We start from the raw sequence: 26,545 nt of genomic DNA, 5'->3' as shown, positions 1-26,545 counted from the left end.
AGTACTTTCACTTTGGGTACTTTATTTGCTGCTAGATAAAAATGTAAATGCGTGATTTCCATATGTAACAGAGTATTTGTACACGGTGGTATTACTACTTTTACTGAAGTACAAGATCTGAGTACATCTTCCACCTCTGGCTGAGACACATAACTGAGTCTTTGGGTGCTGCTCTCTAACTGAAGCCAAAAATGAAGACACAACGATTACGTCAAAAGCCTGATGCCTTCTCCATTAATTTGGGCCATTAATGAGGATTAATCAGCCCTCTGCCCTTATTTCCATCTCTGTAACGCAGGCTGAATGTCCTCAGCAGCACCAACACACCTCCTCACCCCCTCCCCAACCTGTCGCTCGCCGTCACGTATTAGGACCTCCTTTGCACTTGCCCAAATATAAACTAAGTTTCTTGGCACGCAGACAGATTGAAACGGGGAGGAGCCTGACACACTGAGTTCAGCTCGGGACGGACTGAAGGACAAACGAGCAGAAAGGAAGAGAAAACTGTATGAGTAACAGGTTTCAACAGAAAAATAAACAGAATAGCAAAGCATAGTGAATATTTCCTGCCTGAAGAACAGTAAGTTTTCACCTCATTTTCTTATATTTTAGTTCCAGTACAGCAACCTTTGCTCTTGACACACAGTTAGAGTAGTAGGCCCTGCCTCAGCTGCATGTTGTTATTGATATCGGTTGTGTGCAAACTACTTCATATAAATATGAGAAGTACTCTGGATTTAAATGGCTGTGTAGTCTTTAGTTGACTTATTATTTCAACATTTTTCTGTTGTGCATTTTGGCTCACTTGACATTGAAATACATAAAGCAAACTTGGCTCATTCTAATTTCTTACACATTTGTTTTTCTGGTGCATAAGATTAAAACACGGTGCAAATGTTCTTGCTTTCTCGCTCTCCACCTCTGCAGATGTCTCTGTCTTCAGCCGCTCGTCGAGTGTTTGCTGCCGCGTCACATTCAGGTCATGAGGGAGGAGGTCAGTGTGTCTCTACTGTAATGTTAAACCAAACAGAAAGCAAAACGCGTCGGAACCTCCACATTCAGAGCTTCTGAACACAGCTGCACCTTTGTTGAACATTAACTGCAGAGCTGGCAGAAGTCCTGCAATTTCATACCCCTTGGCAAATCACCAGGAGTTATATTTTACTCCTGATATGGTCTCTGTAGAGAGACAGCTTAAAGTTTTTCCATTCTCCCCGTACCCTACATAGTGCTTCGATCATGTACTTTCACTATTTGTTTTCTACAGCGAAGACCTGGAAGATGCTGACCTTTGTGGTGGCCTTGCCTAGTGTGGCGGTCGGCATGGTCAATGCCTACATGAAGATGCAGGCGAACCCACACGAGCCGCCAGAATTTGTGCCGTATTCTCACCTGCGTATGCGCACCAAGGTGACTCTGAAACAGGATGCACACATAAATCCTGGGACACAATTTACAACACACCAACCCTACGCCGATGGAGAATGTTAATACGTTAATATGTCTCCTTCCAGAAATTTCCCTGGGGCGATGGAAACCACACTCTGTTCCACAATCCTCACACGAATCCTCTGCCCGATGGCTACGAGAACTCCCACCACTGAGAGAAGCAGCCACATTTCTTCACTGCGCTTCCTGTCAGCAGCGCACTCGGCTTAATTATACTAACCGAGGGGCCAAGCCGCGGCGCCACGAGGCGACGCACCTCGACACAAATAAAACCACTTCATGCTGTATTATAATGAGTGCCACTTATTTTGTTTAATTCATAGTAGTGCTCACTTTTACAACTTGATCAGACCTCAAGTCCTGTATCAGAAATGTTCTACTATTTCAAGTATCCCAGCAGAATGCACTGCTATTTCATATGGGGTCTTTTATACATTATGTGTTCAGCTCTACAGGCATATTTTTCTCATTGTCAAAAAACAAAAAACAAAAAAAAAAAAAAAAACATGAAAAGACCAAAGCCAGCCCTAAACTGATCGATTAACAAGTTTCGTCCGCAAAGCCAAATATAGCAAATTTAGATTACTGTGGCCAGTCTGCATACCCACACCGCAACAACAAGAAACCAAAAGCAAAGTGATGTTCCAACATTATGTTCAGTGGCATAAATTAATGTGTGACAGCTGAAGTCTCTGTGCTGTATATCTGCTAATCCATATTATCTTTCTGTACAAAATAAACAACTGGTTTGGAGACCAAACCCTGATCACTTCAGCTAAATGACATTTATCAAATGCACTGCGGACATTTCTTTAGACTTTTTCCTAAATTAAAAAAAAAAAAAAAAAATCACAATATAAATGTCATCAGAAGTTATATTACGATGATGCCATGCTGGGACAGGCTACAGTTTCTATCAGTCTACATCAAAACTAAATACAAATATAAGCTTCGAGTTTATGAAAATAAATCAACAGTTGGTGATGACACGATTCATACAGCATGTGTTTCTGTTACTCATGTGGTTGTCGTAACCTGCATTTCCAGACATTTCATACGATTAATACATTGGCAACTTTTCTAGAAGCTTATAACAAGCCCCCAAAAGTTAACTCTCACTTAATCTGTGCCCTCTCAGTGTTTCACCTCAGCTCAGAGCCACCGTGGCCAAACTTAGTAGATCCTGTTTCAGAGTCTCTCTACAGTCGGCCTCTCTGGCAAGTCTGCGAAGGCAATCCCCGGCAATAGAGGAGGACGAGAAGGGCCGAGGACAATCGTGACAACCCAGCAGCAAAGACAGGCAGGCCCGGCCCAGTGCAGGGTAGCTGTACCGCTGGGAAAACCAGTATACCTGGGGGAGGAGAGCAGCCAGTGCCCCACGTCCAGGACTGGATTCTGAGGAAGAAAGGGACTCCTGAGCTGCTGAGCTTTTCATTAAGTTCTTTGGTCTTAACCTCAACTGTTCTGGATCGACTGATTTGTCCACCGCTGATGCACAACTTGATTTGGAAACTGGAATGACACTTTTGATTGTCTTGCGGTCTGAAGTTGTACTGAATCCTCTACTGGCCTTTTGAACAGTTCCAGCAAAAGATGTTTTATTACCGTCCGTCTGCTGTAGCGAAATGTTTGGTTTCTTCTTCTGCCCTCGTAAATTTTCTGTCTGCAAGTCAAAACCTGTCAATTCCAACTCAGATGTTCGATTAGCCAGGTTCTCCTCAACAGACTCGAGGCCTTCTCGGTCACTTTTAGAGGCAGCGATGTCCTCTGTGGGAGTTGATGTAGCTTGGCTAGCAGCCTTGGTGGAGCAGGACAGGAGAAGAGAGACACACAAATCCTCCAACTCTCTCTGCAGCTCGGTCACCAAAAATCTGCAGGCTCCGATCATCATCTCGCCTAAAGCTGTTTTCTGGAAAGCTAAGTCTTGAGTTGAGTGATCATCTGTCTCTTTTTGGCAGATGCCCAGGCCTTCATGGACCAATGTGTCCAAAATCTGACATCGTCCTCTCCTCTCTCCTTCATCACTTTCTCTTGTGAGGCGACAGCCATGCAGGTAATGCAGTACTGGTAGCAGCATACCTGCGCTGACATCTTTAATGTGGATGGCTTCCTCTGCATTACTCTGAGCTTCTCCAAATCCGCCTCTCAACAGAGCCCAGAAGTATTCAGAGCCAACATCGCGTGACCCCTCCACCCCAGCCACAGCCTCCCTGTTGGCCGGGACCCGAGTCCCATCGTCCAGCAGCAAGAGTAGGTCAAAGTTCGACACTCCATAAGGACAGATGTCAGCCAGACGAGGCTTTTTCGATGGAGGCGGTGAAACTTTGTCAATTTTAACAACTGACGGTGCTGTATCCAGACTAAGATGTTTTCTGTCCAGCTCCATTTTGATGCCACCCATCAGGGGTGAAAAGCATCCAATCAGGAGGGAGAAGTACAGCGAGTGGAGCTGAGAAGTCATACCTGAATGTGGTGAACCGAACCAATCAGAAAGCAACTTTCCACATTCAGCGGGGTGGTCCTCATCTGCATCATCGTCATCGCAGCTGAGGGGCTGCAGAGCCAGAAGTAGTCCACCGCTGTCCAGAAGAAGTTTCTTCAACAGGGACTTGTTGCTGTTGGAGAAAAAGAGGGTTTTGTGAGGCTCATTCATGGTCACTTACTGTCATTACTTTGGGTCATCTTCATAATGTTACATGCAAATACAAAACCATTAGGTGAATGCAAGGTAAATACAAAACTATTCATTAAACTGCATGGAAATATTTCTGCAGATAATCCACCAATACCAACAAATACAGTTTTTAAGATCAAAGACACTAAAATAAAAACAGATATGGCATAATTACGGCAGTAGACAAGTAGAGACCGTCATGATTACTGGTCTCATATTCAATCTGCTTCTCACCTGCTGATTAATGGCAGAGACAGCGCACAGTTCATCTTGTCAGACTCAGAGCCTGACAGCATCACATGGGCAAGAACCCCTGAACCAAATCCAGACTCACACTGGACACGCAGATTATTAAGAAGAGAAACACCTGCAGAGACAGTCAGTGCACAATTATAAACTTCACTTGTATGATATAAAATATGATCTGATATTGTCTTTAATCACATGAAAGCTAGTGATCGTTATTCATGTCAGAAGTGCAGATGCACAAATCTCATGTAGCAGGCAGGTTTCTGCTTTCTTTCCGGCTTTATTAAGAGCACTGGTCAGATGTGATGAATGCAAATTTTACAATTGGGAAAAGAGAGACGCCACTAATAACACAAGGCTAATAATAACGTGAATATCTACAACTTTCATAAGCAATGAGCAAAGTATAAATATTGCTTCTTAATCTTACCAAGTTGTTTGACCTTAGCCTTGACTCGGTCGGTCTGCCTCTCCTCTCCCTCACCTCCTCCCTCTCTCTGGCAGAGATGGTGACGAATCAGTGCGACCGAGCCGGTTCGGACCAGCGCCTGCAAACAGTTCGGGTTGCAGCTCAGCCGGCAAAGCATACGGAGGCACCTGCTGCTGGGGTCCCGGTGCTGAGTGAGGTAGCAGAGCAAGCCGGACATGACGCCAGAGCTGATCAGAGCAGCACTCGGGTCAGTGGCGTGGGAGAAGCGGGACAGCAGCAGCAGGATGGGTGACTCGGGCGTCCAAGGTTCAGGGTGGTAGGGGTGGTGGTAAGCCATTGGACGAGGCACAGAGGGAGGGGTATCAAGCGTGACTTTAGTCAGACAAGCTGCTGTATGAGCACGCTGCCTTCTTCTGTGAGGAGACGAGAACTTTGACGGAGAGACTGGTGTTTGGGTTGTCTTAGTGGGTGAGGAGTTACTGGAGGAACTGGGCTTACTTTGGGGTGTAAGTGCAGTAGACGGTTGAGGACTAGAGGGAGGTGGATCGATGATTTTCCATGCAGACGACAGTTGGGATTGGCCCGAAGAAGACACGGAAGAAGGCTGAGCTGCTTTTTTAGAAGCAGAAGAGAGAGTAGGGTTGGATGGGGAAGAGTTTTTAAGAGAGGAAAGGGAATCAGGGTTTAGGGAGGAGGTTTGAGGAGATGGAGACGTATGGAGCTGAAGACTTCCCCATTCTCCTTCAACACCAGAGGAATCCAGCAGATCCCCCTCTGAAGAAATCAATCCCTCAGAGACCAACCAGGACCTGAGACTTAAAAAGCTCGATGAACTCGACAGACCTTGCTCCCTACCAGCTTCCTCCTTCTTGCAGCTCTCAGGTGGAGGAAAGTCAAAGGAGTCAAAGCATGACGAGGGTAGGAGTTCAGTGGGAGACACACTGGAGGAGAGGCTCACATCCATCTTCTCAGCAGACTGTTCCTCGCCTCTGGTGAGCTCAACGAGTCGTGCAACAAGCAGGGGGACCAGCCCTAACTCTTGCAACTGCTCCATAGCAGATTCATCAAAAACAAAGTCTACACAGGCCAGGATGGCTAGTCTGGAAAGTGGATGACTCTGATGGGCAGCCAAAAAGCCAATTAGCACCTCCAATCCACCACTCTCCTTCACCTTGGCCCGGTTGACTGCCTCCTTGCAGCACAAGCACAGTGCCTTGAGGAAGACTCCAGACTTGAGTGGGTCCTTCTTGACCTCCTCTGTAAACTTCTGAATGACCCCCAATGACCCCACGAGGGGGCGCAGGCAACCCTGAGAACAAATGTTGGCCAAGGTTTTCAGTGCCAGCTCCTCAAACGGTTTACCAGACTCCCCCGATGCCATGACACCAAGCTGAGCGAGGACTCCAGAACGGGACACCTCCCTAGCACATTCAACACCACAGCCCCGGGTCAGCTCATGGAGGGTCCTGAGAGCTGCCCGCCTCAGTCCCTGGGGATATTCTGGAGCGATGAGAGGGGCGAGAGCAGATAAGGTCCCAAGGGTGAGCAGTGACAGGCGGTTCGAGGGCGTATCTGAGAGGTAGAGGAGAGCTCGAGCAGCCGACTGAGCACACTCCAGTTTAGGACAGGTGTTTTTGGGTGGAGCAGCAGTGGGGGACGACGGGCCAGAAGAAAGAGACACACAAAGAAGAAGAAGAGGAACACCACCTGTAAAAAAAGATAAAATGAAAATATAAAGGAAAAAGGTTTTCAATCTGAGGACAAATAATGTATCTCCATAAAAAAAAAACACTGAACAGATTATATTAACAGGTTAAATTTAAATGCTGAAAACGATGCAGTGAGACACACTGACATCTCAGACTTACCAGCAGAGTGGATGAGTACAGAGCCCTCTGGGTCCATGGCCAAGTTCCCCAAAGCTCGGGCTGCTCGGTTCTGGACGGTCTCCAAAGCCACATTTTTCTTCAGGATCTCCACTGAGACAGTCAAGAGACATTAAATGCTATCATCTGAAAATACTAATGTTTCCAAAGTTTAAAAGACACAAGAAATTAAAACAGAGCTTACCTACAACATTTATCCCATCAAGCTTACGAACCTATAATGGAAGACAATTTAAATGTTAGCTGTTTTAATGGGTATTTCCATAAACTGAGCGCTCACTACTATCTCTGTTATTCCTTTCATCTCACCTCTATACGAGTCTCCAGCTCAGTGCAGCAGTTTGCCAGGATGCTCAGAGCCAGGTCCAGAGTTTTCCTGGAGCAATCTGGGTGTTTGAGTAGGTCCAGAAGGGGCCGGAGACCCCCCTGAGCTCTGAACCTCGCAATGCCTGCCTTGTCACCCTTGATGTGTTGTGTCCGGATAGCAACCAAGGCTCGCCATTGAGAAATTCTGCATCTCTTGTCAGTTTCTCTGCCACCGCCTGAGTCACCCTTGCCATGCCCATGGTGTTCAGCCCCTGATCCGGCTTTGGAGAGGTGAGCCAAGCACCAGGTCAAAGAAGACTCTGGTGATGATGGGGGCCCTTCTCTGGTAGGTGCCCGAGATTGTTTCCAGTCACCTTGCACAGGTAATGCAGCCATGGTTCTTCTGATTGGCAGGCTACGAGTTCACTTGTATTGGTGTTCTTCCCCTCAGTTTGGACAGATATCACACAGACTGTGAAACATCACTGGACGCAGCCAGTGCAATACTGTGAAATTAAACATGTCCTTTCACTTTAAACTCGCTCATGTGGTGAACGTGTGCTGTCCGTAAGTCTGTTCATATTTTTTCAAAGTTTCCGCAAAACATAACAACATTCTAGCGTGGTCAGGGAACTACAGATACCATCAAAAAGGAAAGTTGTACCACCTGACGCCGCGCTCGCTGACGGGATATGGAGTTCCAACAGCTCCGGTCCACTCCCTTCAAACGGGCCTACACCGTGAGGAGGCCGAACAAGCGTTTTTCTACGTAATGGACGTGTATTTGCTCAATGTAAAACATATTTATACATCAAATGACGAATTAAAGCTCTATTTGAACAATGTTTTTTTTACCACTGGCCGAATAATTTTTGTGAAACAAAATGCAATCGCCTGTGTTAGCCGCTAACGCCATCTTTAGCCAAACAACAAAACAGGGGCGGTAGAGGGAGGGAGCAGGGAGGGAAGAGGTGGGTCTCTTAGAGATGTGCTGGGACTTGTGGTTCAAATTTGGTGTGCGCTCGCCTCACTCAGTGGACCTCCTCGCTTAAAAGACTACATTGTCCGTGCTGGAGACGAGGCGCAGCGTTCACTCAACAAATCGCAGCGTTTAGGGATTGTAGTTCAGTCCTGCAGCTAGCAAATTCAAACGCGCATTTAGACCGACCCAAACGGACTACACTTCCCGTATTGCTAAGTGACGTTGTTATAGTCATCGTTTATGCTCGATGCGAGAAGATGCATCGCTGCCCCTGAGAGGTTGTTAAACTCCACGATAAATGCCCTACTAATAATAAAAATACAACTTTGACTGTCATTTTAACGGTTTAACGGCATGGAGGTAATCGAGACAATTGTGATACAGAGTACTGAAGTGGAGGCAAAGGAAACAGTCGTGTCCGCTGTAGACTCCGATAAAAGCAAAGCAGGTTGGTACGCACAGCCCGAAGTTTAACAGATTTTATCCGGTCATCGCATGAAGCGAGGAGGGCCCGATGAGTGCGCAGTCTCTGCCTACTGCAGCGATTATAGTCATAAACCGCGATTCACACAATGTCTGTTACAGTAATGAGAATAACGAGGTCTGGTAACGACCTCAAACGAGGGTTTCAATCAGACAAACTGTGTCTAATGATTGATAAACTTTTAACACCGACCTGACGTTCAGTGCAAGATCATGTAATTCAACATAATATGATGTTATGATAATAATATCAAGCGATGACATGATACGACTTTTCCCCCCCTCCCTAGAATTCATATGGACACTGCAGGCAACATGGCACCTGGTCAACACCCGGCTTGAAATGGATCAGGCTTTTGACCAACCAGTATGCAAGAAGAAGAAACTTTGGGAGATGGTGGCCGAGAAAGTGAACGCCAAACTGAGGGAGTCAGATGTCACTGATGTCACCGTGAAGGCGTACGAGTGTGACCTCAAGTGGAGAAACATGCTGGCCACATACAGGAAGAACAGCGAGCGGGCCAAAAGGCTCGGGGTGGCCAGCGTCCACTGGGAGTTCTTCAAAGCCATGCATGAGGTCCTGGGTAAGAGCAGGGACGAGATCGAAGCCCAGCGAAGGGCCAAGCTGAGTGGGACGAGAGTCGGCAAGGCCATAGCCAGCAAGAGGTTCACCCCTATCCTCCCTACACCCGCCGCCACAGTCGCCCCGTGCTCTGCCCGGCCTCCACAGGACGTCCTGCAGCTGTACATGGAGCTGCAGGAGAGGAAGATGAACATGTGGGCCCAGCAGAAAGCCCTGGAGGAGAGGAAGATAGAGGCCATTAACAACCTGGCCCAGGCCATCTCCAGCCTGGCTCAGAAGAACAGCACACAGACGTCAAAGGACGGACACTAGGACTTGTCCTTGCGGGTCGTCTCCTGGTACCAAAAACTCTTATGCTGCCGTACAGTTTGAGTATGTTTTTAGATTGGTTATGTTGGCAATTTTTTTACTGTTACATTTTTAACATTAGTTTGGTCAGTCTGAATCCTGGAGAGACGAACTGGAGAGAGCGTTTGTGTTTCAGAATGAATGAAGATAAAATGGTTTGAGAGGACAGGACGTACGAGACGTAAACTCACATATCACACTGTGGACGTCTGTTGTTTGTGCTGCAAGCAGATCACATGACCTCCACTCAAAGTTTATCTGTGGCTGTGATCATCTGTTATTTTTATACCAAAATGGGGAAGAGTGATTAACGGTTGGCTGAAGTCAGAGAGTAAGAAAACAAAGAAATTATCATAAATAAGATTAATTCAGACATCCTAACCCCATCTTACTATTCACTGATATCAAATATCAATAACCTATGCAACAGTGTGATTTTCTTTCACACGGGCCTTCGAAGTGGAACAGTCGTCAACAAGCTAACAGAATGACATGACGATTATGATCACACAACATGCAGAGTCGTAGTTAGACTACAACAGTATTCACACACACAGCAGCTTTTACTGTTAATGTGTTATTAATATGCACTTTTTTGTTTTCAGTGTGAACCACCGCGTGTTTCCTGCAGAAATCGCTGCCTTCGCAGATGTTTTGTCAGTTTTGTCAGATACGTTGTTATGGTATTGTGTCGACCTTGACGCTGTCTATGTACAACTAACTCATCATCAGTGTGATTATTACAGATAGCAGTAGCTCGGGCCTGGAGATCAGCTTGAACTGGTGATGTTCGTGCCAGCGTCGAGGTTGTCATTACCTCATAACCATCACAAACTGACACGTTCTTTTGGGCTTAGCAGAGTTTCCAAGAGCATGGAAAGACTCTCTCTTTATATTTTGTGTTCCTAACCAGTATGCTGCTATGTCAGTTTTTATTGGCTGTGAAATGTACTTCAGCTCTGATGAAAAATACGCTGACTTCTACAGTTCTGATTACCGTTCGCAGTAAGTCTACAGGATGGCGTCCGTGTCACAGAAAACAAGTTCATTAAATCTTTTATCAGTCCCGAAGTCCATTTTGTGTCATTTTAATTTTCTGTATGTAAATTTTAGAAGTGAAGCGACTCTTGACAAAACGCATCATTTCATGATGGTGGCAATGAGAGTTTTGTGTAACCTTACAAACCCAGACGGACAATGTTTTGTTAAAATAAACCTTTATATTACAGAAATCTTCCAGCGGGCCTCATCGCATCATGTGCTCCCAGAATCAAAGTCTTTAAACAGTAACTCTGCGATGGCGTCGCGTCTGTTTACGCCCTCCTCCTCGACCTTCCCCTCTCCTTCTTGGGTTATTGCTTCCTCTTTCGCAACTTCTCCCTGAACAACTTGTCCCAAGTCCAAAAACACGTTGTGCAACACACAGGCAGTCAGGACCACGGCTCTGGCTCGATCATAGTTCCCAATATCCAGATACCTGAGCCGCTGAAATCTGGCTCTCAGGTTGGCAACAGCCTGATCCAGAATGCGAAGGTGCTCCTCCAGCATCTTGTTGAAGAGCTCCTCTCGCGGTCCGTGACTTCCTGTGTAGGGAGTTAAAATGTGGGCGGTGAGCGGATAGCCGGCTCTGGCCACGAGGCAGGAGCCAGAGGGCAGCAGTTCGGGTTGCTGTTTGAGTTTCTCTCTCAAAGCGGCGCCTCTGTCCACATCTGACCCTTTGCTGATTCTGCAGTGTAGGAACCGGCCCTGTCCGTCACATACGAGCTGAAGGTTTAGCCAGGAGTCGGGATGGGCCTCCCTCTTCATCCTCTTCACCTCAGGCGCTGTGCTCTCCACATCGTGTTTCCCTATTGGCAGGCGGATAGGGATGCGGGTGTGTCCCAACACGCCCAGGACCCGAGGGACGCCTTGCTGCTCCTCCTGCTCCTTCTCTGGACTGCGAAGTGGGACAAGAGCATCCACAGCCTCTGTGCCTGGAGAAAAGAAAGAAAATACCATTTCCTACCTCTCTTTTGGTGCTCAAATCGATGACAACATTGCACGGATCATCCAACAAATCTCTCACAAACACCACTGAAATCAACCCACCGACCGGCCATCTGATCAGCGTCTCTTCCAGCATGTTGACGCGCTCGCAGAAAGAAAAGAAAATCCTGTGGATGTTTCCTTTCTCCAGCTGGAAGCGACGGGACACCGAGCGGTAGCTGACACGCTCAGTGAGCAGAGTGAGGGACAGCTGGACAGTGTGGGACAGGGACAAGTGAGCCCGTCCGGCCAGCCGAGCCCCGGATTTCGAGCTTTGTAGCAGGCCTGCGATGTGCTGATGAGAGAGCAAAAAAGGAAAATCATTTTACAGTCAGTGAGGCAGGAGATTCAACAGGTAATCAGGTGAACCTGATCCTGATCGTATCACAGCGTGATCATAACAACAGTGGAAACAGCACATGAAGACCCTCGGTTTGATTTATCATGGACACAACAAAGTGGACCTCACAGGGCTGACAGCCACGGAGAAGCTCTTACTATTTAATGGTTTACTTGTTTTCACGTATGTGTATTTAGAGTGTTTCTCTCACGCTAATGAATATCTGTAGTGGTTACAGGAAAAGTGAAAATTGTGACATTAGTGCTGAGACAATTCCACTTATTTCTAGCAGTTTCACTCGGCAAAATAAGGCAAATGTACCTCTCAGTAGGAAGAAAACCCCTCGGGATTATCTTAGAGGTGTCCATGCGCATCTCAAACAGTGTTGTAGACTTTTACAAACAGTAACAGATCACCAGTGGATCACTGAAGGCACACTGATACCTTCACTGCAGCGCTGTCCACAGGGCGCTCCGGTTCTCGGGGCTCCGCTGTCTCCTCTTCAGGGGGACCGGACGTGGCCGCCTGTAAAACTTGGGGCTGCACATTAGCTTGACTTTGCAGTAACTGTACGTATATGGTGGGAGGAGACTGATTCTTGAGTTTTGCCATCAGATCAGACTCCAAGATCTCCTCCACCGCCTGGTCCAGCCGCTGCTCCAGCTCGCCCGGGGACAGGGGCTGCCACTCCCGCTCCACCATGTCCAGCACGGCCCTGCCGGCCGATAAAACATACTCACCAACGTCCATTTGTGCCGGTGATAGATGGCCTGCCGTGTGTTCGCTTGGGCTTAATTAAGCCGTGGGTCCTCTTTATCCATTTCTACACTGAACAGGAACAGTTAACCAAGTCATTCATCGCTGCATAAACAGGAGTAGCGAATTATTGTTCCTGGCGAAATGCTAAGCTAACCTGCTAGCTTCAGTACGAAGCCTTCAAGGGCTGTCGGAAAGTTCGAAATTGATCTGTGATACTTTTAGCAACAACGCTAAGACTGAGGTCTGCATTTGTGAAATGTGAAATAATTTGACTTATGTCATATATATTGCAGATTAATCAATCAATTTAACCATCACATCATTGGCTTCAGAACATTTCGAGAATTAGCCCCTCTGGCCACCTAACATACACAGAAATCCTGACAAATGTGCCTTGTCCTTTAATAAATGAAATGAGTCAGCCCACATAAAATTATTCACCAAGCAAAGAAAAAGCAAACATCTTCCGATTTTACTGCCTCTGTCTGTTTCGTATGATTATGAATTTAACATATTTCAGTTTACTGTTGGTTGGACAAAATAAGCAATTTGAAAACGGGGTTGGGTGAGCTTGGGTTCTCAGATATCATCATGGGCATTTATCAGTGTTTCATGGCCTTTTAACACGTACTTTATTGAGCCAAGATATTTTTTTCACTCCGTTATCTTCATTACACACACGTGCTGGCACAAATTTATAACTTTTTTTTTCCCCTCCCAATATAAGCAGCACACAAACACAAACTGCTCCTGTCCACACCGTAGAAACAGTATGAACTACATGACTGGCTGCAGATATGTTTTTAAACATACAAAAACAACACTGTGCACAGGGATGAAAAACAGTTGTTTTAATGTTAAGTCAGTTACAAGTGCAACTCTGATCATGTCCCACTGTTTAACAGCCTCAAACTGCAAATATGGTAAAGGTCAACATTTTCATTCCACTCCCCCTGGCCAGAAGATAGCTTCCTGTTGTAGCTAATGCAGGATTTTTTTTTTTTAAATTGTAATTTACCAGATCAACAGACCCAGCATTAGACTTAAATTTCACATTGTGATGAGGACCAGATATGTTTTCTAATTCGACTTGCAGGACTTCAGGAGAAGAAAGTGTATTAAGGTATGAGTGGTGTATGGTGATACAACACAATCTGCAGCACTGACTGAACCTAAAGGAGTGAATCAACATGCAGCTCACAACTCATAGGCATCATCTCCCAGATGTGATGAGCTGCAGTCAAACATCAGAGAGGAAAGCTGGTTAGTCCTCACCTTTGTTAATAAGGTTGGGGGAAAAAAAAAAAAAAAAAAAAAAAAAAAAATCAATAATCAATGTTATTTCTATTTCGACAGCTGCTCTGTCTGTCGGTCATCTGATTTTCAGCTCAAGGTCCACAACAGCGTCACATGTGTTGTAGATAACCAGGACTGAGTGCATTCGGTCTCAGTGACATACGAAAACTACAACTACTGATAAGCACTAACAAATGTTCATCTTAATGCCGGATCTTCTGCCAACAAGTGAATCTAGTTTATTTCAGATTCATATTGTTCAAAAGTTTTTGAAATACAGATAGTAACTTATAAATTCACAAACCGCTAGCTATTGTCAAAACACATATCCAGGCCAAAGACCAAAAACATGTTAAATCCTAGCAATAGTTTAATAAAGAAACACACAAACATAAAGAGCCTAAAAATGTCACACTTTATCAACTCCCACATTTAAGCCAGCAAAATAAAAAACACAAGGAAGGCAGCGATAACCTTACCCCCAAAAAATACTAGAATTAATTAAATACACGAGGTACAATTCTTTATGTTCAGCTGTTACCAATTCCATGTATGACTGACGTTGTGTCAAGTCTGTCAGGTATTTCTGAAGAGTCTTGTGTGAAATTATCAATTTATCTAGCATGCGTTCACCAATTTCAGGACAAATGATCCATTTGAAGCACCCGACTTCAAATTTACAGCTAGGAGAATCCGTGTTAGTGATTGTTTACGCCCAGCTGAAGATCTGTTGTTGGCAAGATAAAACTCACCCGCTGAGGCATCACTTTCCCAAAATGCAACCCATCCCTCCCCCGTGCTTCCTCCCTCTGGCCCCCTGCTTGTCCCGTTTCCCCGCCCCCTCCCTCACTGTACTGCCTGCTCGTTGGCTGTGCTGCCCGAGTCCTGGGGCTTCATGACATCAGGGAGCTCTGGGGGAGTGGAGAAAGGCTCAATCCTCAGCTGCTCAAATGAATCATCTGAGAAAATGACAGAGAGAAAGTGAGGATACAGAGCACCTCAGCTCAGACCGAACTATAAGTGTCTTGAAATAAACGAGTGAGTGAACTGCGCCACGACTAACTAAAAATGTGAGGTTGAATAAAGCGTGAACTATTTACCACTCAGACGGAAAGCTAATCCCACTGTGGCTGGAGCCTGAGGTCGGGCTGTTTGATTTGTGAAGCCACAGTTTCCAAGAGTTTGACTGTCGTTGAGCAACACGTCATCCTGGTGATGAAAATTTAAGATAAAAGCAGTGTAGAGCCAGCCGTTCATTTACTACATTTTTATCCTTCAGTGTTCCTGGTATTCAGTCAGAACGCAGACAAAAATGCAGCAAATTATCACATTTGAGAAGCTGAAACCAGAGTAAACTGGACATTTTAGCTTGAAAAAATATCATTGATAGTCTCAAACAATGTTCATTTTCTGTTGACCAAAATCTTTGGACAAATACAAATTTGTGTTGTCTCATTCTGTATATCTTCATATCGCCCACTGCTACTCCGTCCTCAGTCAGACAGCATGAGAGCGCGAATGTGAATTCTCAGGTGGGTATGAGCAATGACAACAATTAATCAAGAAGCTGTTAGCTATATGAATATGGTCCACTGGTTGGTCGTTACACTAGTAGTAAGACTCACACACAAGTTTACCATGATTGGAACTTTATTAGTGCTACGATCAGAATTTATTCAATAAACTGTCATGGTAACATTTAAATAAATGCACATGTGTGAGTGTTGCCAAATAACCCTCCCAACTGAGATTGTTTTAACGAGAAAGGTGTTTTATGTGTAATTTACCTTATAAAGTCTCTGATCTTCAGGAGGCCTCTTTAAAATGCCTTCAACAATACGTTTCAGTTCATAGACTGTGGTAGACTCTTTGGCATCAGTGAAGATGGTCGTCTTGTGACGTCGAATCATTAGAAACACATCCTGAAATGAGACCAAGTGACCAAAGTGGAAAATGAAACACTGATTACTCAGCCATATTCCCCTCAGGGAAAAAAGTCAATGCCAAACTAGGAAAGGCCGTCTTCTCAAACCAGATGGTGGAAACCTCTGCAGGCACATTTTGCCCTAAAACAACACATTAACATTTGTGACGTTTTAGTCAGATTCTTCCAAAGCTAGAAAAACAACCATGACTTGAGGAAGATGTGCTGCCTCAGCAACATCCCGCTGTTTATTTCAAACCCATAATGCTCACTACAGAATAAAACTCCTTTTGGTTTGAAGACAAATCAGTCATCACCTGAACATCTGTGGTCAGCTCTGTAGTAAAACTTCCAGGGTAAATACTGAACAACAAAAGCAAAAGCTCTGGGGTTCTGTTCAACTTACTGTGGGTGAGTTTTCATCAGCACACCGACAGCATATTTTAAGTTACCACTGACTGAACCACCACCCAAAGAGAGACTGAAGCAAATCTCTGACACAAAGTTCTTAATCAATTTGTTTAACGTAGCCTGAATATCTGCTGATAAGGCAGACAAACAATACGTCAGGAGTGAAGTCAACTCAACCTCTGAGGCGTTCAGTCCCCTTGGACAAGGATCCATGGTGGAGTTGAAGTTTTCTTTATTCTTTTCTTGTAAATTACTTCAAAACCCTGCACTTTGTCAGATTATAACTCAGCAGCAGTGGTGTTGAAGCTGGCAGTGACAATAGTTTGGTGAGTTACCAAACGTTAGCTTATAAGTCCGGGTTAAACAAAGTCACAGCTACACTCCATTACCTTACACTAATCTGTACACCAAAGCTTTGAACACCCCACGGTGCGGCAGCTGCTAGCAAGCGTCATAACCAGCTAGCTTAGCTGCGGCTGATAACTGTTCGACCAACTGTTCGCAGGAAAAGCTTCCCCCAAAAAATGGCTACTTACGGAAACTACGGGCCTCTCAGCTACAATTTACTAAACACACTCTGATTTGGGACGTGGCAAATGTTAACATTGCGACATTTAAGTGTCAACACCATCCGCGTTTTAACATCAGCTGTTTGACAGACTATAAGGTTAGCCGAGCTACAGCAGCTACTGACAACTTAAGCTAATTAGCTTCTTCGCGGCTAGCGAGTCATTTGATCAAAAGCAAAGTTTACTGGCTGTGCTGTCACTTATCCAAAACAATGTTCATTTGTACACTCTTCACTCCAGGGCCTTCATCGCTAACCTCGCTATCCACGTGAGCATTAGAATGAAATGCCCTGCTAGCGTGAGCTAGTGTGTTGACGTTAACCAGCTAACCCATGCTAGCTGAGGTTAGCTAAACAAAGGCAAAAGCTTTTGTATGGTCGCTTTTCGTGACAAACTTGCTTCGGCTACTGACAGCACACAGTTTAACGCCTAGGGAAGGGAACAGTGGCCGGCTAAAATAAGGTGTGAGTAGTCAACAGGCCATTACATATTCAGCTGTATCTGTTTTCCTCACTCACCATTTCTTGCGGTTGATTTCACTCAGGGAAAAAAAACACCTCTACTGCACAGCGACAACTGTGAGATCACAGCAGCATCAGACAGTCACGCCTGCAACTCTAACGTGAATCGGCAGATGGCGCTACCCGAACTTTCTTCTTCTTCCTCCTCCTCTTCTTCTTCTTCTAATGGACGAATTCTAACCAGACGGAACATTATCGCCACCAACTGTAGTCTAACTGAACTCCTTGTAATCGGTCCTGCGAGACATGCTTCAAAAATTAATTTCCAGAACGTTTGCTCCGCGTGTTTAATCACTTTACGCTCCATTTTGTTCCTTAATAACTGCCTTTCAGGTGCACATCTGGGGCAAAGTTGACAGGATCCACACTCACAGACTGAAAACTCCATTTGGATGCTTTGTAGTGAGGTGTAGAGTTTAGTTTAGTATTTCCTAGTCTAATCCTAACTCCTGAGTCTTGTGATTGAGTATGAATGTATCACTCATAAATTCTCACAGTTGTTGTAATTCAAAATGTCAGTGCAAATAATGTATTTATTTTTTGGTTCCTCGCAGAGCTTTAATCCTCCTTCTGGGCCCAGCAGCAGTACAGTTCTGCAGTACTTCATCACCACATACAACAGAGCTTCATCATGTCTCATCGTGTGTTAAACAAACAGGTGTTTCTATTCGACAGTTGCTTTGTGTTTGTGGGAGGACTCACTTCCTGTTCCCACAACGGATGTGACTGTCGTGCTGCAGAGCCTACAGTCTGCACTGTGATCACCAAGATGTAAATACTGACCTGTGAGCACACAGTAAAAGTGCTTCAAGTTGAAAACAAGTCATGATGCACACAAAAGCCTTGAGTTTGAAAACAAACTGTTTACAGGTCTATTTCTACAATCACATTTTGAATACTGTGTGCAATCAAAAATATGTTTATTGACATGTTTTACATTTAAGAGACATAAAATGACAAATAATCAGGCAGAGCAGCCTTAAATTTGCCAGTGCTAACATTTGGACTGCTGGGACTGAACCTCACCTGCAGAAATACAAACAAATCGTGATATAAAACACGGCAGTGTTGTATTTATCCGACTCAAGCGCAAAGTAAAGTATGGTTTGGACTTTAAAATGCTTGTATTTAGTCTGTCACAGCATTTTTCCGACAATTCATTTTAGTCTAACATCTGAGATAAAATACTACACTGAAAAATATCAACCAAGACTTGAAATTGCCTTCTACTGAGGCGACAGACAAAACAAACTAAAAGTGTGTACAAGTGAAAACACCTGAACAGGGTGAAAATGATCCTGAGTCCTTAAGTGAGTGGCGGACGCCGCACAAATCAGCGGTTTTATCTGCCGAAAACATCCTGTCAACAAAGTCCTCATCCTGGTCAGACTATCAGGGTTATCACATTCCCAACGTGGCCACAAAGTCCAGCAGGATTCCAGCACTTTTCCATGACAGTCCTTGACAAAGTCAAAGTGCTTCCATGACTGAAAACATTCTCTGGTTTGTTGAGAAAACCAGCCTCAGTTTGATTTGCACATCAACTGACCTGAAAAATACAAATACCACATGAAACAAGGTGTACGTTACTGTTGGGTGACCTCTTTTCACAAAAACGTCTTGTACCCTCAAACTTTCCTGACGCTGATTTAAAATTCACTTTTTCTAGAAAGCACCACAAATCCCACGACCCCAGAAAAATGCGTATTATTACGATAAAGTACTGCATTTACAAACACTGTAAGCATATTCAACTCAACGCATTGAGGTGAAGTGTTCCTCTCACCACAAACGCGCTCTCTTGGATCTTGGTGTAAGTGTACTGCGGAAAAGAGAGACAAGAGCACAAGCGTCACTTGGCAGTCCACAGAATACAAAACGCTTCAAACGCTTCTTTAATTCCTACTCTTACGTTCAGTCCTCTGGGGCTTTGGACAGGCTCCAGTCCCTTGCAGCAGAGCACTGAAAAGGGCCTCTCCTTTGTCTTCGAATGCTCTTTGAAACACAGACTGAAAACCTGAGCGGGCAGGTAGACATCCCAGTCAGCTGCATGCTCCTCCATGAGGTCACTCACCATCCTGTCGGGAAGCAATCAGATAAGTTAAAACACAAACCTGGAGGCGAGAATGAGCAACACGCGCAGACCTGCTGGGATTTTAATATTTGGATTTGTGAAGTAGATAAAATGTGTCCCTTCAGGGTCTTAAAGGTTATTTTTTGTTTGTTTCACAGAACTTTAACGTGCCAAGAATGATTCACTTTTAAAAACATAAGAACATAAACAGGTGAATACCGGCAAGACCGCAAATTATCTCAAAGTGCACATTTTCGGACGGACAGACCTGTCAATCAGCTGCTGTGTGATCAAATCTGCGGTGCCCGTCTGCTGGTGATGGACGACGAGCGCCAGGGTGACCTTCAGCTGATCTTTCAGTTCTCTGTTGATCTAGCGAGATGACACATTCACACAGTTTGTATCTTATGTGAGACACCAGCTGATCAGGGCGCAACATTACACCTCTGCTTCAGCATGAAGCAAACGGCGTACTAAGTGGCGAGCTAACATCCCGTCCCACTCCTCGCCGGCGTCTGTTACTCGGCGCATGTTCTCACAGAGGGTGACAACAATGTGAGCAGTTCAAGCAGCAGCACACTCACTTTGTGGACTACGTCATGAGGCAGTCTGGACAGGATCCTGAGCGGGTATCCAAAGTGGGCGATGATGTCCACGATGTGCTTCGCCACATGCGAAGGGAGACACGACTGCATGGGAGCAGCTTCCACCCACTTGGAGAAGTAGTCTGTGACAGTCAAAATGTATTTGTGTCCGTTGGCGGTTTGGGGCAGCGGCCCTCTGACATCCAGTCCGAGCCACTGCCACGGCTCCTTCACCTGGAAGCACAATCCCAGTCGCTTTGGCTTGTGTTTAATGTAAGTCCGGTGCGATGCATTCAGGTTGTCACTTACCTCTATAACCTTCTCTGGGTCGTCACATTCTGCCTGTGAAAATAACGCAAGACCTCTTGATTAAAATACTTCACTCTCTAAAAGACAAAATATATCGGCTTAAAATCAATACTTACATTCATGTTGTCATCTGGGGCCCACTGAATATCCTGTTGGTGCAAATCAACAAACTGGATAAAAATATCAAATTACAGTAAACTGCAGTAATGAAATAAACATCAAAACACTGATTAGTAATTATATTATATACATATAAATGCTGTGTCATACCACCTACCTGTGGAACACAGTAATCACCATGGAAGAAATGAGGAAATGACTCAATCTTCATCAGTCCTTCGTCCACTATAATCCTCCATTTATCAGACTTTTTTGGGTCTCTGAACATAAAACCACAAAGGGAGGGGGGACACATTAAGTAGGCGACACTCGAGGTGCACAAAGCTCACTGTGGATGGCTGCTTCACAAAGAAACCAAGCAGTCCTCCCAAACGGGGACTCGACGTACCCAGCAGGCTCTTCTGTCTGACTGGGCTCTTTGTTCTGGATGCCTCTGGATGCTGTGGCAGGAGCAGCCGATGGAGACTGAGCTGGACTCGTCTGCGGGGCTTTGACACCAGGCGCCTGGGTTCACAGTAACAGGAAAACAACCCACACAGCGGCTGAGCGGACTGAGCTCGAGTTAACGTCCTCTTTAACCAAAATCCAACAAAGTGTTTTAGGACAACAAGCAGCTATGAATCACAGGCTCTCACCTTGGACCTTTTACTTCTCGGTTTGATGGGAACCTACATCAGGGGACAGAGACAATAACTGATTATCACATCGTTATTTTACAGATTTAACAGAAACATGAGGATGATGTTTCTAATGAAACCAGTGACCTGAAGAGGTTACCGTCTCGGCCTGAAACGACTTTTTTCCGCTCGTGTTTGATTTAAGTGGTTCACCAATGCTGAATAACCGCATACAAACCTTACTTTTCCTCCTCTGTGTGTCGTCATGGGGTAAAAATACGGTGGGAACAGCATCATCTCGCAGCTTCACACATTTGCCTGTTCTGTCAATGTGTTGTTCTTCAAAATGACTGATGCACAGCACAGAGAAGCGGGATGGAGTCCAGTCCTTCCACTTCATGTTCACAAGCCACTTCTTGAGTCTTCGGGGATTGTAGAGGGGAAACCTGTACAGGCGCACAACTCATGAGAACATTGATGTGTGAACAATGTGAGAACAATGATGAAACACAACATTGAACTCCGTTTAAAACATGCAGACAACTTGGTTAAGGCGACCAAGAAGTGGCCAACAGGAGCTGATGTTTATGTTAGCTAGCTTGACTATTGACGAGACCGCAAGCGATTTCTCTGTTTACGAGTGAAAAATGTCAGTACTCACTTAAAAAACTTCACATCTGAATCGCTGGAGTGTTTGCAGTTGTAGGCGCATGTATATCTTCCCATTTTGTACGCAATTTCGTTCAACTTGCGGCCAAAGTGATTTTCTACCAGAGTACTAAGTTAGCAACAATGCAATTTCTATATCCGGTCAGACTTTTCAAAATAATAATCTCGTAACGTGTTGAAACATTTTGGAGTTACAAACCATAGCAGAAATCTTACAAGAATCATACAGTATTGCGCAGAATACAAAGTATATTTGTTTGTCTTGTCTCAAAACCTGCTGACTAAAATATTAAACAGCGATTGTTTAATACATTCACCAGTCGGATTTTCCTTTTCCGCTATTACCCTACAAAATCTTGCTACCTTGACGCGGCTGTTTCACTAACGGATGTTGTTTACTCTTCTTCGTGGTAAGTTAATTGCGTATGACTTGCCTATAACGCCCCCATATGGAGAAAAGATGGGAGGGTAAGTAGTATTGTATATTTTTTATGAAATTTGCACACAGAAACATACGTTGTCTTTTACAGTTGATAGCAAAATTCCAAAAATAAAAAAAGTGATATTCAGTAAATAACATTTGGTCACTGACCGTCCAGTTTGGATGTTCAATATACCTGTAAAAATAAAAATATTTTTGTACAAATACAGATTTTTTACTCGACTTGTATCAAGCCCGTTGAGACTTGAACATGGCACTAATCAAAAAGGGATACTTAAATCAATGAATGTTAAATCAACATTAAAAATGTCACATAACCAATGCAAAATGACTGCAGATGTATCACAGTTCAGCTGCTTTTGGTTTTCCACTCGACCCTCCACTCATCCCAGTCCAGCAGAGTTCGTTTCATGTCCCATCCCGCAGCTTCCACACCTGGAAATTATATGTGCAAAATCACGTTTATGTTGGTGACTATACACCAGAAAGATGATGATTTGTAGGTTAAAACAGTTTTGTGTATGCTCACCTTTAAGAAATGGATTGAAAATTGTGTCCATCAGCTTGTAACTCTCATGCACCATTATCCAGTTCCCTTTAAAAACAAAAGCATGTCTGAGTAAAAGAGAGAAAGCCCCTTCATGAACGTAAAGTAAAGCAATGAAAGCAGGTGAAAGCTGACTTTGCTGTTGTTGTGGAGCAGGTTCTGCTGAAGTTGGAAGGCTCAACATGCTGCTGAGCCACACCGCTTGGCACATTGCTCTTATTTCATCCTGAACTGATGCTTCTGGTGCCAAACAAACACACACGCAGCCTGAGAAGAAGACGGTCGAGTTAAAGAAAAACAAAAAAAACTATTTAAAGTACACATGAATCACACTGTTGTCCTGTGCAGGAAGATGAACACACATACCATTTTGTACTCCTAACAGGAAAGGCATGTTGTTATTCTTCAAAGCCAAATCAAGATCCACTGGGCTATAAAATAAAAATGATACACATAATATGAACCACAATGAACTTTTATTTGTGTAATTGTTTATCATATATGAAAAATGGTGCATGAAATTACCTTCTTACAACCTCTTGTAGCCTCACTCCAAGTCTGATTGGCACAGTTTTCCTAAACTCTGGAGTAAACCGAAGCAGCCATAATTTTGAATGCACGAAATAAAACACATTGCAACTGTGACTCAGCACTGCTAGTAATGGACACAAAAAATGATCAAGAAAATGTCAACAAATTCAGGACTCTCACCCAACAAAACCGGTTCTCTCTGATTGGCCTCAAGTGGGCTCAAGATGAGTCGGTCTTTCAGGTACTGCTGCAGGACGATGGAAAGCCGCGCCTCGTTGAAGGTCTCCATGACAACTGATCGCACAGCCTTGTAGTTGGCGAAGAGGTGGAGGACGGTGAAGAGGAAGAAGAGGCTGAGAGTCAGTCTGTGGGGCACAAAGTGAGAGGGGGGTGGGAGTAGAGCAGACCGACTCTTCAAATACGCCCCTGCGTAAGATTCTCATGGTGCTTCCTATGTGACAGCGCTTACATTGGATTATCAGTGACGAGGGGAATGAGAATGAAACTGACCAGCAGTCCAGCCAGGTTCACTAAAGTCTCCTGTGGGAAAGACATGAAGAGGAGAAAAGATCTGCAGCACATTTCCACATCAGAAAAATCTGGCGATGTCTATAGAGTTAATATCAGTTTTAACTGCAGCGCAAAGAGCCGTTGAGTCGTCGTTTTTAATGAAGACATTTGGAGACGTCATGGTAGGAAAAGCACACAAGAACATAATAAAATAAGTGATGGCTGAATTCCATTTTGGTGCTTCAGAGTCATGGACTCGCTGCCACGGCTTACCAGAACACCTGAACAGATCGGAGTCATTGTTAACGTGATCAGTAGCGCCTGACGTCGGCTGTACAAAGGCCCTATTGTACCTATTTATCTAGACTGATTATGATACTCTGCACAGGAAACAAACCTCTGCACACTCTGATCAGCACGGTTTGCTCCACAATACACAGTCTGGTGAAAACACAAGCCAAGAACATTTCTAAAAAGAACACCTGACTGCCGTCTTTGGCTGCGATATCAGCCATGTTGTCCCTGCGAGCCTGATGAACAGTCAGAGCGGCTCTGGTCGCACCGCCTGCCACTCCAACGATGGACTGGAGAAGACAAACAAGCACCAAGTCAGCTTATGTTTGACGATAAATACCAAGCAGCACTGAAGCTCTGATCTGATTAAATGTTTAACAGAATGAGATTTCAGACCACATTTCACCACCCACAGCTAAGATTTGTACAACAGTTCAAACAGTGATAATAGTTACTGACTGAAGTGATGGCTAACAGCCACTTAGTCTGATCATCAGGCTACAAAGCTTAGCCCAGTGGTTCCTGACCTTTTCTGGCTTTTGAACTTTAAAAATGAAACATTACTGTGTTTGATTGAACGTTGAGTTTAAATTTTCTATGACATTTGACTTAAGTTTTACATTATCATTATTTTGTTTACCTTGAATATCCCTGCAGCACATACAATCAGGATGAAGAAAGCAGGAAAGTATGGAGCCAATATTTCCATGAACATGGCGATGTCGTTGAGAATATCAGCAAAAAGTCTGGCAGGAAACGAAAAGAAAGGACTCAGGACATCGAATGGGTTCTTGATAACAACTGAACTGTCTTTGAAAATTTAGATTCATCATGAATACCTCCATTTTTTGGCCTCAGAGTCAAGTTTACTCCTGGACAGAGAAGACAAAAAAGTGACCAAGGAGAGGAATTTCCACCAGTGAAAGAGGAGCACAAAAACAAGAGAAAGCATAGCATATAGTGGATCAACTGAACTGAGGAACGAATACGAGCCTACCCTTTCTTCCAAGCAAAGAGGATTCTCCCCAACATGCCAGCTCCATCTGCAGGGGAACACATTAGTTTCAAAATCTAACGCACCATACAAGAGTAAAGTACATTCATGGTACACCTTAAAGCAGGCATGTCAAACTGGTCCACAGCAGGGCCGGTGTGGCTGCAGGTTTTTGTGCCAACCAACCAAGAGCACACCGTTTGACCAATCAACTGTCTGAAGACGGAGATCAGTTGATTAAATGAGTCAAGTCTGGTGTGCTGCTACTTGGTTGGAAAGAAAACCTGCAGCCACACCGGCCCTCCTGTGGACCAGTTTGACATGCCTGCAAGGATCACCTCTTAGCAACCAGGTGAAGGTGGCCGCAGCTACTGTTGCCTCCTGGTTTCCAACACCGACGCCTTTAAGAGAGGCCTGAGTGGCTAAAGTCCCTGACAGAGAGCTGGAGAAAGCCTGACGGAGAGAGAAAAGTGTGGGTGGAGAGCTTCTACCTGATGGCAGCGCTAATGGTGCCAACAGTTTTGGTGATTCATTTGCTGTACCTGCATAGTATCCCAGAACTGGTACTGCAGGTAATCGTTGCTGACACTCTCTGGGTAGCCTTGAGGCAGAAAGACACTCTGAAATTACACGTTACAATGTGAGTCTGAGGGGTTTAACAGTCAAAGTAACTGCATGGAAAACGTGGTGAAGCCGTACTTTAAAAACTCCAACAACAGAGCTGCCCCTTGACCCGCCTTCACCCTCATCTCTTCTCCTCTCCATCACTCCCTCTCTCTTTCCAAAATACTTCCAGGACTCCGCACTGCCATATCTCTCCGTGGCCAAAACAACACCGCTATCCTTCTCCATTTAGGCTGTTAGGTGCAAAAAACACTGAAAGGCGCTGATTAAACCAACAAGCGGAATAATAAAAAAGTCTCAACAGCACCGTAACGCATTTAATTAAAGTCCATTTTGGTTCAATGTGCCCTAAAGCTGCCCACAACGTACGCGTCGCTCCGTCCTGTTGCGATAGCTTGTTGCACTTCCGTGTTTTCTTCCGCCTTCGCAGTTTGGAGGTTTCTCATTGGTGGATTGGGAATTGACTGCGATTAACGCGCCAACAAAGCTAGCAATGAAAAGGAAGCGCTAACAAAACGCTCATATGAGCTAATGAAATTTATTACCATGACTTTTATATGAACCATGTAGTGACAACACTGACTGTCAGGAGCTGAGTCAAACATGGGTATAAAAACGTCAACATGACAGTATCGAATAGATATAAATAGATATAAAGACAATGTAAAAGTAGCAAAATACACAGGGAAAGAAAAGGTAGAGTAAGATAGAAAAAGTATAATAAAAAAAAAATACACAAAAATCAAATGAGCAAATACTAAAACAAAAGTATAGAAATTAACTCTTCACATAATTCATTTTCCTAATGACTACAGCTGAGGCACAGGGACGCAATTAAAAAGTACTTACTTAATTACTTAAGTACTAAACAAATTGAAATGTTTACCAGGTGAGGTGAAAATTTAGGGGATGACCAAAGTATTTACAGCTCATCCACTGGGCACCATGAATGCACCAGGCAAAGACAAGTCAGGGGACAACCAAAGTCAGTAGGA

General features: G+C 44.5%; 7 protein-coding genes across 10 annotated transcripts; 2 read left to right on the top strand and 5 right to left on the bottom strand.

The window, feature by feature from the left end:
* The first annotated feature begins 419 nt into the window (after positions 1 to 419).
* Positions 420 to 1,736, top strand: LOC124073087 (cytochrome c oxidase subunit 6A, mitochondrial). Its single transcript, XM_046415014.1, has 4 exons — positions 420 to 580; positions 928 to 994; positions 1,268 to 1,410; positions 1,515 to 1,736. The coding sequence occupies exons 2-4, from the start codon at positions 928 to 930 to the stop codon at positions 1,602 to 1,604; spliced, it is 300 nt and encodes a 99-aa protein (XP_046270970.1). The 5' UTR covers positions 420 to 580; the 3' UTR covers positions 1,605 to 1,736.
* On the bottom strand, positions 1,737 to 8,004 carry armc5 (armadillo repeat containing 5). The gene is made up of 6 exons (XM_046415004.1): positions 6,998 to 8,004; positions 6,873 to 6,903; positions 6,671 to 6,781; positions 4,803 to 6,509; positions 4,358 to 4,490; positions 1,737 to 4,064 (listed from the first exon to the last, which is right to left on the bottom strand). The coding sequence occupies exons 1-6, from the start codon at positions 7,388 to 7,390 to the stop codon at positions 2,597 to 2,599; spliced, it is 3,843 nt and encodes a 1,280-aa protein (XP_046270960.1). The 5' UTR covers positions 7,391 to 8,004; the 3' UTR covers positions 1,737 to 2,596.
* A 176-nt stretch (positions 8,005 to 8,180) lies between these two features.
* Positions 8,181 to 10,456, top strand: si:dkey-66i24.7. The gene is made up of 2 exons (XM_046415011.1): positions 8,181 to 8,424; positions 8,750 to 10,456. Exons 1-2 carry the CDS (start codon positions 8,331 to 8,333, stop codon positions 9,352 to 9,354), a joined length of 699 nt encoding a protein of 232 aa, XP_046270967.1. The 5' UTR covers positions 8,181 to 8,330; the 3' UTR covers positions 9,355 to 10,456.
* A 134-nt stretch (positions 10,457 to 10,590) lies between these two features.
* LOC124073083 lies at positions 10,591 to 12,778 on the bottom strand. Its single transcript, XM_046415006.1, has 3 exons — positions 12,200 to 12,778; positions 11,479 to 11,710; positions 10,591 to 11,363 (listed from the first exon to the last, which is right to left on the bottom strand). Exons 1-3 carry the CDS (start codon positions 12,503 to 12,505, stop codon positions 10,645 to 10,647), a joined length of 1,257 nt encoding a protein of 418 aa, XP_046270962.1. The 5' UTR covers positions 12,506 to 12,778; the 3' UTR covers positions 10,591 to 10,644.
* A 572-nt stretch (positions 12,779 to 13,350) lies between these two features.
* elob (elongin B) lies at positions 13,351 to 17,389 on the bottom strand. 2 transcript variants are annotated; one of them, XM_046415013.1, is made up of 4 exons: positions 17,233 to 17,389; positions 15,598 to 15,732; positions 14,911 to 15,019; positions 13,351 to 14,769 (listed from the first exon to the last, which is right to left on the bottom strand). In XM_046415013.1, exons 1-4 carry the CDS (start codon positions 17,233 to 17,235, stop codon positions 14,657 to 14,659), a joined length of 360 nt encoding a protein of 119 aa, XP_046270969.1. In that variant the 5' UTR covers positions 17,236 to 17,389; the 3' UTR covers positions 13,351 to 14,656. The 2 variants fall into 2 exon arrangements, with proteins under 2 accessions (XP_046270969.1, XP_046270968.1); XM_046415012.1 differs by lacking the exon at positions 17,233 to 17,389 and adding an exon at positions 16,323 to 16,490.
* Positions 17,390 to 18,138: 749 nt separating this feature from the next.
* zgc:153292 (uncharacterized protein LOC100003014 homolog) lies at positions 18,139 to 21,969 on the bottom strand. Of its 3 annotated transcripts, none has more exons than XM_046415008.1 (12): positions 21,601 to 21,969; positions 21,178 to 21,385; positions 20,958 to 20,990; positions 20,711 to 20,826; positions 20,480 to 20,582; positions 20,319 to 20,372; positions 20,203 to 20,235; positions 19,894 to 20,127; positions 19,578 to 19,681; positions 19,148 to 19,313; positions 19,000 to 19,057; positions 18,139 to 18,784 (listed from the first exon to the last, which is right to left on the bottom strand). In XM_046415008.1, the coding sequence occupies exons 1-12, from the start codon at positions 21,663 to 21,665 to the stop codon at positions 18,759 to 18,761; spliced, it is 1,200 nt and encodes a 399-aa protein (XP_046270964.1). In that variant the 5' UTR covers positions 21,666 to 21,969; the 3' UTR covers positions 18,139 to 18,758. The 3 variants fall into 3 exon arrangements, with proteins under 3 accessions (XP_046270964.1, XP_046270966.1, XP_046270965.1); XM_046415010.1 differs by having other exon boundaries at positions 19,022 to 19,057; positions 21,601 to 21,967; XM_046415009.1 differs by having other exon boundaries at positions 20,319 to 20,351; positions 21,601 to 21,964.
* Positions 21,970 to 22,081: 112 nt separating this feature from the next.
* rusf1 (RUS family member 1) lies at positions 22,082 to 25,980 on the bottom strand. Its single transcript, XM_046415005.1, has 14 exons — positions 25,626 to 25,980; positions 25,469 to 25,546; positions 25,265 to 25,379; positions 24,930 to 24,975; positions 24,772 to 24,804; positions 24,573 to 24,678; positions 24,121 to 24,222; positions 23,598 to 23,668; positions 23,309 to 23,493; positions 23,123 to 23,180; positions 22,964 to 23,028; positions 22,733 to 22,864; positions 22,580 to 22,645; positions 22,082 to 22,485 (listed from the first exon to the last, which is right to left on the bottom strand). The coding sequence occupies exons 1-14, from the start codon at positions 25,776 to 25,778 to the stop codon at positions 22,400 to 22,402; spliced, it is 1,296 nt and encodes a 431-aa protein (XP_046270961.1). The 5' UTR covers positions 25,779 to 25,980; the 3' UTR covers positions 22,082 to 22,399.
* Positions 25,981 to 26,545: the final 565 nt, after the last annotated feature.

Source organism: Scatophagus argus, chromosome 16 (genome assembly GCF_020382885.2).
Source record: "Scatophagus argus isolate fScaArg1 chromosome 16, fScaArg1.pri, whole genome shotgun sequence".
Lineage (NCBI taxonomy): Eukaryota > Metazoa > Chordata > Actinopteri > Scatophagidae > Scatophagus > Scatophagus argus.
The sequence above is the reverse complement of the archived record's forward strand: the minus strand, read 5'-3'. Positions and strand labels throughout refer to the sequence as shown.